The sequence below is a fragment of the Lycium ferocissimum genome, chromosome 11 (genome assembly GCF_029784015.1).
Source record: "Lycium ferocissimum isolate CSIRO_LF1 chromosome 11, AGI_CSIRO_Lferr_CH_V1, whole genome shotgun sequence".
Taxonomy (NCBI): domain Eukaryota; kingdom Viridiplantae; phylum Streptophyta; class Magnoliopsida; order Solanales; family Solanaceae; genus Lycium; species Lycium ferocissimum.
Genome location: NC_081352.1, coordinates 13,511,401 through 13,524,506, shown reverse-complemented (window position 1 = coordinate 13,524,506; position 13,106 = coordinate 13,511,401). Strand labels below are relative to the sequence as shown.

The following is a 13,106-nucleotide window of genomic DNA, read 5'->3' as shown; positions in this document are numbered from 1 at the left end:
AATTCAAAGATGTTTTACTTGGGTTGTGGATGACTTACCGACTTGGTGGATGGCTTACCAACTTGGAGGGAGTTGGTGCCTTCACAGCTTAGTAATTTGGATTTTGACAAGAGGTTTAACAATAGTAGGGAAACTAACATGGTGTGATTGACATAAATTTTAATGGCCAACTTTGGACCATTGGACTCGAAATATACTTTGATCCCATTTTATTCACAAGTTCTTGCCCACACAATTTTAAAGGCCCATTACCCCTGCACCTCTTTTAGTGTAACTTCCTGAGGTTTCTTCCATCGTAAGCTCGCGCGTGCTCTCATTGTGTAAGAACTCGATAATAATGAAGCCAAAGAAAGCACCATGCGCAAATATTGTGAAGTTAGCGGGTACAGGGTTGAAATTTGGTCTTAAATTTATTGTTGATGACGATGATTTTACTAAACCATCAAAGAGGTTTGCAATTGGGTGTGATTTGGAGCATTCAAAGGACGATAATGCCACTGAATCGGAAAAAATTGTTAAAGGAAATCCAAATTCTTTTACTGATAGAAGGACTCGGTCACAGAGTGCTTATGGTGTAGGTTTGATTGATACTCCCTCTGGTAGAAGGACTGGGTCACATAATGTAACGACCCGTTTAGTCGTCTAGGCATTTTACCCTTTCTACCTTTGTTGACCTTTTTCCCAGCATCATTAGAGTGTTTTGACTTGTGGGGATGGGTGGAACAATCCTCGAGGTGATCGGGTGAGTCTTGGTTGATTTTTGAGGAATTTAGAAGTTTTTAAGTTGAATAAGTGAAAAATCGTAGACCAAAAGTTGACTTTTGGGTATTTGAGTCTTTTTGGGATTTTCGTCGATTCCATGAGGCACTCGGGAGCGTTTTGGTCCTTTGGATGGAATCTTATTTTTGGGGTTTTGGGGGTTGACCGGGTCAAGATGACCTTTGTTGGGATTCCGAGGGCACGAGTCAGTTCGTACTGTGTTTTACATTGGTATGCATGTTTGGTTTGTATCTAGGAGGTCTCGGATAAGAGTCAGGTTTCGGGTTGATCTTGGTGAAAACCAGAACTGGTTTTTTGGTGTGCCGCCTATGCGGACTGGGGTTCACATTTGCGGGCCCGCCCATGCGGCCCTTAGTCTGCAGATGCAAAGTGACGTGATTTTTAATGAGTCCGCATATGCGGATATTTCTTCATAGATGCGAGGCTACATTTGCGGGAAATGGTTCCGTAGATGCGAGACCACGGTTTTCAGAACCATAAATTTCCCAAATTCTGCCATTTCTTTTTATTCACCAAAATTGAAACCTAGAGAGAGATTGTGGGCGATTTTGTAGAGCTTTTGGGTGATTCTTCTTTAGGTAAGTCCTCTATACTCTCTTTGTGATTTTATTTTGTTTTAAGTATGGAGTCTATGGTGAATATTATGATTTAGTTGGGGAAAATTGGGCCATAAACCCTAAGAGGATTTTTTGAATCTTGTTCAATCCAAATGAGTTTTGTTGGGAAATTTCTTGATTTCTAACCATCTAAATCATTGGGGTAACTAGTTGCTAAGCTTGAATCTCTCTTTTATTTAAGATTTTGATTATGGAAAAAAAATAAGGGTTTTTTCTAAAATTGGGGATTTTCGATTAATGTCGAGATTGATGCTAATTTGAGGTTAGATTGTGAAGAATCTTGGTTTTTTTGGAGTCTCTAGACTTTGGGTAACCTAATTTACCGCTAAAATTCCTATTTTGCCCTTGTAATCCCGAGTTTCCTTTTTAAAGTTCATTTCGAATTTGAATAGTATTATGGCAATATGGGTGTTGTTAGATCCATAATCTAATGTAGAATAATGAATTGATAGACCGTTCTGAGGCCATCCGAAAGGGAAAAGCTCAAGTGGATTAGTTCGTGGCACATGTTCGGCATCGAGGTAGCTTACGGCTTACTTATGATAGACTCCGATTAGGGACACACATGTAGATGATAGTGATTGACGGGGAAAGCATGATATGCCTTCAGGCATGGTGTGGAGCTGAATTCCAATTAGGATTGATATCGTCAGTTATTATTTGGGCTTGTCGCCATGTTTGCTAATACGTGTGTTAGTTGATTGATCTGTTTTGTCATTTGATTCCCACTTATCCCATGGAAAGGAAAGGCTGAAAGTAATGACTTGAATTGTTTTCAGTACTCTTGGCTTACATTATTGATACTATGATGCACATTGTTACATCTCACTTTTCTCATGAAAAGGTAAGGAAAACATTAAAGAAGTGAGTTTGATACACATTTTATGTCAAGTGTCTATTAATCATATGTTATGTGGTGTATTTGAGGTTGATTCCATGCATGGCATTCTATCCCATATTTCATATATGGTTCGTTGTAATTGTGAATTGACCGTACTCATCTCTGTTTCTTAATATTTTACGTATCATCTTGAAATGAAAGTTATTGAAAAAGAATGAATTACGTATTGATGATTTGAGTTGTGTACGACATTCCTAATATGCACTGACTGTTTCCATAATTTGAGTTGTTGATTGAGACGTATCTAATCATTTATATCATTCATTCATATGCATCAATTGTTACCATGGAAATAAGGATACTCTGTGTGGACCCAATTGACAAAAGTAACAAAGGAATTCTGTGTGAACCCTAGTGGCAGCGTTCTGTGTGAACCCTCGCGGATATTTCTGTGTGAGTACATGGACTTCGAGGGTCCCCCATGGGTCATGACTATGAGTCATTGCCCTTAGCATGTATGTACGGGTACGGAGAAGAGACCTTGGGGAGGGGGGGCATTGCATAGCATTTGCATATCACTGCATTGCATCCCATTGGTATTACATTCCACATCATTGCATTGTATACTTCTCATGGAAATCTTGATTGATTATTTGACTGGAATTATTGATGACTTGTTCGATTTGTTGTTTGATTTCAAGGTCTTTTATTGGAAACTTGACGGATTGATGGTTAGAGATTTCACCTAGGTCTATGATATGAGAATAATGAGATATTGTGTTGTAATTGTTGTGAATTGTTATCTGAACATGCTTAGTGATTGTATTTGATTGCTTATCTGCTCTATCTATTTATTTCTGCTCATTTATATGTGTTAGCTAATCGTTGTCGGCCTATGATACTTACGAGCCTAGTGTTGTGCTCATACTACTCTTGCTATACTCTTTGTGGGGTGTAGAGTGTTTCCAGGTTAATGTTCGAGGTCTCATACTGTCCGAGGCTATTATCAAAGATTTGGGGTGAGCTACTAGCTGGATCTGCAGCCCTGGATTTCCTTCCACACTTATGTTATTCTATTATTGTTTATGACTTTAATATATTTTCGCTTTTATTCTGCATGGTTATTTCAAATGATGTAGTTTGAAAAAAGGGTTCGCCCACCAGGGCAGATAGTGTGGGTGCCCGCACGACTCGCGGAATGAGCCGTGACACATAATGTAGTTTTGCTTGATACTCTTGCTGATAGAATGACTAGGTCACAGAGTGTAGTTTTGATTGATACTCTCTCTAATAGAAGGACCAGGTCATAAAATGTAGTTTTGCTTGATAGTCCTGCTGATAGAAAGACTAGGTCACCGAGTATAGTTTTGATTGATACTATCTCTAGTACAAGGACCAGGTCACAGATTACTAATCTTCAAAAAGGAAAAGGGACGAAAAGGAAGCGAAAAATGGGTGGTAAAGTTTTTGGGAAAGGTAAGGGCAAATTGATGCGCCCAAATAATTACATCATTTAAACTAGCATAAAGCGGTCCTCGTCAAATATAGAACCCGTTGGGGTCGAATCACACAGAGAATACTACGAGAAATTGAGCACTATTCGTTGTGTATTAAACTTTACTATGGTCTCTATTCCTAGGGTGATAAATAGTAGTAAGATTTTGGGTTAGATTTTAATGTAAGATTTTGGGTTCGATTTTAATTTGTTTAAAAAATTATCACTAAGATTTACAATTAACAAATTAATTTTAAAAGATATTAGACTAAGGGGTTAGGGTTGTGGTACCATGTGTGACATGCATGGGTAGTGGGGACTCATGTATATAGTGAGAATTTATCAATACACCCACTTAATGTCACGCATCTTGGTAACTGGTCTGTTAGGACAAATATCATTTTTGAAAGAACATTCTCTCAGGAGTAACAATTCCAAGAATTATCATGTCTCCTAATGATATAAAGTGGCTATTCAAGCTTATATAAGAGACATCAACTTCCTTTAGCACCATGTTTCGCCATGACAATTAATAAAAGTCAAGGACAATCTCTTAATCATGTTGGATTGTTCCTTGAGCACTCTTTTGGCATAACTTTACATGTTCTGATAAGTGAAAATGGTGCTGAAACCAAACATCAGTTGAACTTATGATGCAGAAGATCTCTCACCTGATTAGGGTGAGATAGTGCATTGTCAAGGCTTCCTTTTTGTTAGTCGGAAATGTGTTTTAGTCATGTAAGATGTTTATATGTCCGTAGAAAATATAGAGAACTTCTAGTATCTTTTATTTTTATTTTGTATAATACTGACATGTGACGAGCTTAAATGGAGCGGCATGGTCAGAGCGGTTTCATATAGCCAGTCTCAACTTGTTTGGAATTGAGTAATAGTATAGTAGTTCTTGATTCTGACTTCTGCAGGCTTCCCTTTCTGAAAAGATTTTCCATTATTGTGGCTTGGGCTCTTATATGGTGTTCATTTCTTTTTTTTGTTTATTGAAATGGTTGATGATTACTGTTTTCCTTGCAAATGGACACGTTGGTCAAACTTGAGCACGTTATACTAATTAACGGGCTATGACCAAACTTATTAGAAGAAATTGCACGGTTTGCTTTCCAAATGGGTTGGTCTTTAATTTTGGCCTTCAAAATCGAACTTATGCTTAGAGGGACATAAGTATTTTAAGAGGCGCGGGACATAACTTGTGGGATATTATAATGTAAAAATATAAACTTATGCCCTGCGAAAAAGTTGTTTGTTTGGAGGGACAAAAATTAAAGACCAACAGAAAATAGGGCCCGAAGTGCAAATGACCCATTCAAAGTTTGCTTCGGTCAAATAATGTGTCGTAATTCAACCCACTTAACATGACCTAACCTCTTCTCTTTGTTTGTTTATTAATAAAAAATTGTGAAGGTTAATGTATTTTTCTGAAATAATTAACTTAAATTCTGGTCAAGAAAACTTTGACAAAGTTATTTTGTGAAATCAAAAGTTGAAATATAAGTAAAAATCAGACGGCATTCCGAAAATCAGACGGGTATATATTAGAGATTTCAGAAAGAAAAAGGCTCAAACTATCACTATACAGAAGGAAAAAAGGAAATTGACGAACCTGAATAGAAAATTTTCAATTCCTTTTAGGAATCGAAAACTCAATCCTATAATATTTTGTCTTGCCGTAAATTAAATAACAATGTGTGCCAATTATGATGAAATACTTACCCGGTTTAGCCCATCTTTATTTTATTACCCGTTACCACTTTTTCACTCTTCTGTTTTTTCCTTCCTCCGCCAGTTTCGGCGAGCTCCATTGAGCCCGACCAGTCCTCCACCACGAGCCACCATTGTATAATAAGTGTGAGTCCATAGGGACGACGAAGGTCATTCATGTAAATAAATCAAAGATGAGGGCAAATTTTAAACCCTCATTTGTGTCTCCATTACGTTCCACGTGTTAATGGCACAGACCCACTTGGAAATCTAGCTTCTTCTGACACATTCTTACTCTCTTCTTGAGCTCTTCTTCTGCTCATCTCTGTTTCTCTTTTCTCTTTCTCCGGTGAGTTCTTCTCCGTCCTTTTTAGTTTTCGTTCAGTGACATTTTAGTTTGTTGAGACAAATCTTCATGTTATTAGGGCTATTAAGGCCTGGTGTTGGAGGAAAATTGGGGCAAAATAAGAGAGCACTAAGTACAATCAATAAGAATGTAACTGGAGCTCCTCCATTAGTACCCTGTGTTGTCAACAAGAGAAATATCATTACTGAGTAAACACTTCTTAAACCCTAAAACTCAATTTCATTTTTAGTTTCAATCTTGAATTTTTACAACCTGTTTTGATTTCTTTTTTTCTATTTCTTTATAGTAATAAAGCTAATGCTGTTAACAAGATCCCTCCCTTCGCCCAATCACAAGGTTTGACTCTAATTCTTGGTTGCATTATACTCCCTCCGTCCTAAAGTACTTGTCACTTTCCGCTTATTGAGGGTAAGCTACATAAATTTTGACCAACATTTTATGATAGTACTTTTTTCATTTGATATGAAAAGAATTGCAACTCATAGTACCTTTGTATAGTTTCCGAATATCCAAATATAATTTTTAAAACATTAAATTAATCTAATCCTATTTAGCTTGAAAATTAGTCATATTGACTCTCAAAAAGCGAAATATGACGAGTATTTTGGGACGGAGGGAGTACTACTTATCCTGAAATTCCTTTACATCTGATCTCAGTTAATAATTGTATGTGGGGTTATTGACATTTCAGGAAGTTAGCTGCACAAATCGTAAGCAAACAACAACAACAACCAGCAGTCGAGGTACATTTAAAATCCCTTCTTGGTTTATTTTATAACTCATGAGCTGCTGTTGACATTGTATTTTCATAGGTAACAAAGCATCTGCCAGTCCCAGTGGCACCAAACAGAAATGAATCAGAAGACTGCATTATTATCGATGCTGAAGATTACAAGGCCACTGGTTATTCTGCCGTGCCAATGTTTGTGCAACATACAGAAGCAATGATGGAGGAAATTGACAGGATGGTAAACTGATATGATCTATATCTTAATTAATTTTGTTATGGATTGCCCATTGATGTTTAATATGTCATTCAGGATGAGGAGATAGAGATGGAAGATTGGTCAAGTGTTGATTTGTTGACACATGCAGTTCTTATAAAAAGAACTCACTTGCGGTGGTGGAATACATTGACGATATCTATGCTTACTACAAGAAGGCTGAGGTAGAGATGTTATCTCCATTCTCCATATATGTTTGTTAGAGTTTTTGTTTTTGATAACTTATATATGCTCATTAGGATTATGGCCTGTAGAGTTTGCAGAACTCTCATACTTTTCAACTGATTTTTCAAAATACACACAATGATCATCATTTCCTCATTGTATTAAGCTTCTAGGATTAGCTTTTCTATAGTTGTTGGTGTAAATCTAGCTATTTCTCTATCAGGTTATGATTTGGTGAAACTAATTGAATGAATAGTAAAACAAAAGATTAATATGATTTTCAGAGGGTAAGGTTCTCTGTTATTGCAAGATTTTTATTACCTTTGAGAGTAAAGTTGAAATCTTGTTATATTACAAAGAAATTGACTGCTCTTATGACTCAGGTTGTGGAGACAGAATGAGTGACATGTTTGCCCTTTATATCCATCTGTTCAGCTTTTATTTTGATTGGAATTTGGTGAAGGAGCTGTTCTACGCTGAAGAAAAACAACACTTACTAATCTCTATTTAGCGTTTCGCTGGTCATTTCATTAATTGGTTTATGTTTATGTTTCCTTTATATTTTGGGATAGAAAGGATAATATCACTTTATCTTTTCTGGTAGTAGCTCATGACTTTATGACCATTTAAGCTATATTTATAGAAGAAATGATCTTTAAGCACTTACAGGTTATGCTTAACAGCTGAATAAATCTTTTAGATTATTGCTATGTTGGAAAGGATAAAGGATGAGAGTGAAAGAAAATCAAGATTTTAAGTTAGTGTGATGATGATAATTGGGGCATAGATGAGATTTCTGGTGAAGATATAGTTTATGCGGAGTAATTCTACGAAGTACCTAAACAACACTGACTTGGAATACAATAAAGAAACATCTCACCAATGGTAAATCTCTCAGTCACTGAAATTTTATGGTCTCTAACCTACTTTAATTGTGCCTCTGTATTCTCACCGAGTATTATTAGTTAGTAGTAAGTTGTAGAAGCTAAATAGTATTCCGACTACCTTTTTCAATGTCTGTAACTCATGTGAAGTTAAACTTATGAATCTTATTTGCAAGCTTAATAATTTATCTTACATAAATCAATTAAGTTATTTGTACAGGGAAACATTGGATCTGTTTTCACAGTTTAGTAAGTTCAAAAAATTAGTAAAACATACTACTAAACCTGGCCATTATGAACTCTGAAACAGTGTTGGAAAAGAAAACTGAAACAGTTTCTCTTCTTCCTTCTATTGTGTTTTTCATTAATTAGTGTTCTTTTTTTTTTTTGCATATTGTCATTTTATATGATTTTTCTTTTTTTCCTTATTTTTCGAATAGGTTGTCAATTGCCGGAGTTAAGGTAGATTTGCTAGATGCAAGAAAGTAGCAGCAGAGGTTAGATTATTTTCTGCTTCCAGTTGATCAAAGCATCTGAACTATAACTAAAAACCACACAGAGAGCTTACTGGTAGCTGACTTGTGTGCATACTAGATTTTTTTATTTATAGTACTACAGGTCCATGCCATTTATGATTGTGTAGGTGGATATTGTTTGATATAGTTTTATAAAACTCGATCAATAAAGCAGAAAATATGGTGGTTCGTGTTTGAGAATATCTTTTTGATAATCATCTTCGTTTATGAGAAATCCTCTAATCTGCTATGAATGAAATCACTGTTAATGGAGGTCTATTTTTTGGTCCTGGAGTCCTGTTAATGAGTTATAACATTTATTTAACCGTTATTAAATACATAGAAGTTTCTTGATAGAACACTGTAGGGTTACATCGGAATCGTTTTTCAAAAGCTTTTGAAGCTTATTCTTTTATTGCAAAGGGAAAGAAAAAACACTGACTCGAATGAATAATCTGAAGTTGTAGTGACTATGTGTTCAGTTATGGTTGTGGTCTTGGAAGCATAGAGCACAACAGGGGGGCAAAATGAAGGAAAAGTTGATCAATACTTTTTACATTTCCGAAAACTAACTACATGAATTAGCTAAGTAATGGACTACTTTTCAGACTTCAGAAGAAACGTAGATACATGATTACTGACCGTTAATTTGATACACATTAAATAAAAAGATTGGAGATAATGTATTTAAGTAATTCAAACTAATCCTCCTATATGACTATTTCATTGTTGACTTAACTAATATGGATTATGAGGTTGAGCCTCATAGTAAAACATGGACAAATGCTCTTGACAACTATATGTGGTCAGAAGGAATCATGTTTATTTGAAATGAGTCTTGTGTTGAATCGACGATAACAAGGAAACTGAGTGAAGATCTTGCTGGATTTTGATTCTGGAATTTTTTTTCCCAGCATGATGATAGCACTAAGGTGATTGCATTAGAAAATGACATTTCCATTACACTATTTATTCTAAAGGTATATTATCTTGATATGTAGGTTGTAATCATTTGATAGAAATCTTGTAGACATTATACAATAGTCTCTTGTGGTTGAACTTCTGGTTATAATTTATTATATTCGATAAGATGGTAGTATGGCGGAAGAAGAGTTTTGACTTATCATTTCACTGCTAACACTGAAACAAATGTATCTTGCTTTGTTACATGTGCAGATCGATGGATCAGCACCCCTTCCTTACGGTGTACGCTTGGAGGATACACTGGAAAGCAATGAGGAAAAGAACAACAACTATAAAGATTTAACGCAAGGAAATAGACAAGAATATTCTACAAGGTAACAAACTAGCAGAAATTGTTCTTAAAACAAATAAAGAACAATAGATACAACAAATTGAGTTTGTCCCTTTTGAACTAGAATGCAAATTCTATGTTTTAGATCATATTAGATCAGAAGTTCTACTTTGGTCTCATTACTTGGAGATTTAGTTAGTTACTTTATTTAATGACTGGAAATAATAAGGTAGTTGAAAGTTGAACTTATTCTCTCAATCGGTGAAAAAAAGAATATTACTTTTTCAGAACGCTTCTGCTATGTCATATTACTTTATCTGTATGAAGATAACTGAAGGTTACTTTATATTACTCTTTAGTTCTGTTTTTACTTTCTTAGGGGGACTCTAGGCTTTCCCGTATTCAATTGTTGCTTTTCTTTTTGTTTGACATGTAGAAAATTGGTACTTTTTCTTCTAAGAATTTAAGAATTTGATTTTGAATTTTGATTTAGTTTGGAAGGGTTATACTACTTTATAATGGCAATTTTGTGCTAAGAAAATTGAATTCTAATGGTTCTGTTAATTGTACACTACGACAAAGGTTTGATTACCCAATTAATAGCCTTCTGCCCAAAATGAAGCTTGGGACTAACTTGAGAAGTGGACATATATGGTCATTGACTTCATGGGCAAAAGATCAAACTGAAACACCTACCACAAGTCTTTTACCTTTGGTATTGACCTTAATGGTACAAATCAGCTGAATATTATGACTCAGGCTGTGGAGTGTATTCTGTAAATTTTAATATTATGCATGACATCACAATAAATTAAACAATTTTCATCCAGTTAGTTGAAATATAATGGTTGAACAATTTTGATTGTACATGTTTTTGAAAGTGATAGCTGCTTAAGCGGGAAAAGAGGAATAGTGGAATACTATTGCGACTGTAAGAGGTTAATTCTCACTTTGTTTTCACATTATTAAACTATGAATAGTAGAGAAGAATAAAAAAATTATACTCTTTTGGCATAAAGAAAAATATAATTCCATACTTTGTAAGTGCGCAACAACTTTCAGCTTTGTTCTGTTCAAGAGGTTTTATTTGGAGTTCCATACAGTAATGTATTATCATTTGGGAACTTTTTTTTTTTTTTGGTTTGTTTGTGGAATGATGTTGTATTCACATTTTCAGTTCTACTATGACCTCTTAGTGGTTGATGAGATTCATCATTCTGTGGTTGAATGCAATCATCATTTAAAGAGCTCTTTGTTTGGTATATGAGGAGACTAGATTAATCAAGAATGTAGCGAACGTTTAATAATTAGAAATGGAGTTCTTAACGCCATTAAATCTTTTTTTTTTCTTCAAAGTTATGCGATTTGCGAAGAGGTTGATGCACGTCACTCTCTCTTTGTTTGCAGTATCCACCAAAGTTTTCTTCATCTTTTTGCAGCTTTGACCTTTCTTCAAAATCTTCATCCACAAAATGTTCGCCAGAACCTTCTGCAAAAAAAATTAGTTTCAATATCAAAAATAAAACAGATGTTAAATTAGGTATAATGTACTGATATAACATTTCCCTGAAATTTCTGAAATTCGGGAGTCCAAGCACTTAAAACTGAAAACATACATTTTGCAGTCCATGTCATTTGAGAAATGAAAATTTCATCCTTTTCGGTACAAGTATATGCAGGCAAATACTCTACGTGTTTAGCATACCATATCTGCCTATTGAAAGCTCTATATATATTGTACTTATTTGTTTTTCTGAAGCACCTAACTGAGAATAACTGACAATTCTGAAGATCTATACATGGATATGAATGAAAGTTAGAAAATTTCAGTTAATTTCTTAAAAAATTGATGCATTCACTATTTCTTTCAAAACTAAAGAGTTGTTGATTGATTTATATGCGTTTTACATGCTGCTTGTCTATCACAGGGCTGTAAGACAGCTGGGGAACGATAGTTATCTAAAAAGCCTTTCCTTAAATGTTATGTCATCTTGCCATGGTAAAACTAGGCCACTTTATTATTACCGACGTGTTTAGTCCTCTTTTCCTGAATTTATAACGTCGGATACTTTAATGTTTCCAAAAAATTATCTAACTTTGAGCTATTTTTGGTAAATCAGTTAGTTCCTCGAGGAGTCAAACGTACAGATTCTCAGTCACCCTAGACTCTCGATCACTGCACCTTCCCATCTATCTTCCAACTTTACCCAGTAACCCATGTGGTTTAACTTGAAAAGTATCAATTCTGAAGTTGAGGTTGAAGATTACAGTTACAAACAAAGAATTGCAAACAGGGAGTCAACTGATTGCTTTCTTTGAGGTAAGCTTATGCTGTCTTTTTTTGGCAATCGCTTTTGTTCTGTATCTTTTTGTTGATTTTCTTGATAGGTTTGATGTTTCTTTCAGTTTCTGTTGTTACGTTTAGTTTTTGGGTTGAAATCATCTTGCATGTTAACTCTACTGAATTTTTTGGTTTCTCTATTGATGAATTCCTGCAAGTCCACACTCTGTTATGGGTAGCTATAAGTAACAAGTTTGTGCAGTATATATGCAGTAAACCCCATCGATGAGACTTTAAAGTCTATGAATCTATGGTATATACACTTAATGTTAACATGTCTCTGGTAGCGCTTTTATTTATCCAGATAAATGTAAGTCATTTGATGTTCTAAAATTAAAATGAGGAGACAAATGACATTCCATTTTACCTCTGCGAAAGAAAAAAAATCAACTTTTGATATGCTATGGACAGTATACTAATTCATCCCGGCTACCTGTGATCTTACCACCTGTTTTATTCTCTTAATTGCAGAATAAGTTTGTCCCTAAGGTTGAGAAGTGATGAATTAAATGACTCATTAGCTTCCAGATTTAGGTTAGAGTTTGGATTGGAGAGTTGATATATTAATGCTACATATGCCAAATATGATTCTTACTTCCTTTATAGTCCACATGTCCATTGTTGAGTTTTAATTTTAGTATAGTTCGTTTCTCCCATTTGATATTCTATCAAACTAAACGACACAAACAAATGTCGAGCACAAGGCACGGGCACAAACCATCTAGTATTAGTTAAAGCATGCCACATTAATTCCAAAGCTGTTAATTCAGATGGACAAGTGGCCAGATAGGCATAGGACCTCTAACCGAATTATTAATAATTTAAAGAAATTATGTCGAGTTGGACGGATTGAGTTTTGAACCATTGTTAGCTCATCTGCTAATCTTGATCGAATTTAGCAATTGTATCAAATCTTAGCCCACCCAAATTCAATCCAAAGGCCCCATCTGCGAGGTTATTCACACAAATGCCCCTATTTCGAGATGATCTTTAATTATTGTCCTTCAACACTTTTGACGTGGCATAAAGCTTCGGTATATGTATCATAACATCCCACAAATTATGTCATACAAGGCAAAACTTTTAACATTCAACATAATCTGAAAAAGGCATAAGTTTAGATTTC

The 13,106-nt window shown here is 35.0% G+C and overlaps 1 protein-coding gene across 14 annotated transcripts; it reads left to right on the top strand.

Annotated features, from left to right (window-relative positions):
- Positions 1-5,592: 5,592 nt before the first annotated feature.
- On the top strand, positions 5,593-12,387 carry LOC132037871 (cyclin-B2-3-like). 14 transcript variants are annotated; one of them, XR_009410070.1, is made up of 8 exons: positions 5,593-5,798; positions 5,875-6,004; positions 6,103-6,152; positions 6,508-6,559; positions 6,629-6,784; positions 6,857-6,984; positions 8,310-8,366; positions 9,561-9,818. XR_009410070.1 is itself a non-coding variant. In XM_059428512.1 (6 exons), coding segments are annotated over exons 2-6 (429 nt in total). In that variant the 5' UTR covers positions 5,593-5,798; positions 5,875-5,943; the 3' UTR covers positions 9,652-9,818. The 14 variants fall into 14 exon arrangements, 4 of the variants coding, with proteins under 4 accessions (XP_059284495.1, XP_059284496.1, XP_059284494.1 ...); XR_009410064.1 differs by lacking the exons at positions 6,103-6,152; positions 8,310-8,366 and adding exons at positions 10,512-10,577; positions 11,764-12,387 and having other exon boundaries at positions 5,593-5,945; positions 9,561-9,684; XR_009410071.1 differs by lacking the exon at positions 5,875-6,004.
- Positions 12,388-13,106: the final 719 nt, after the last annotated feature.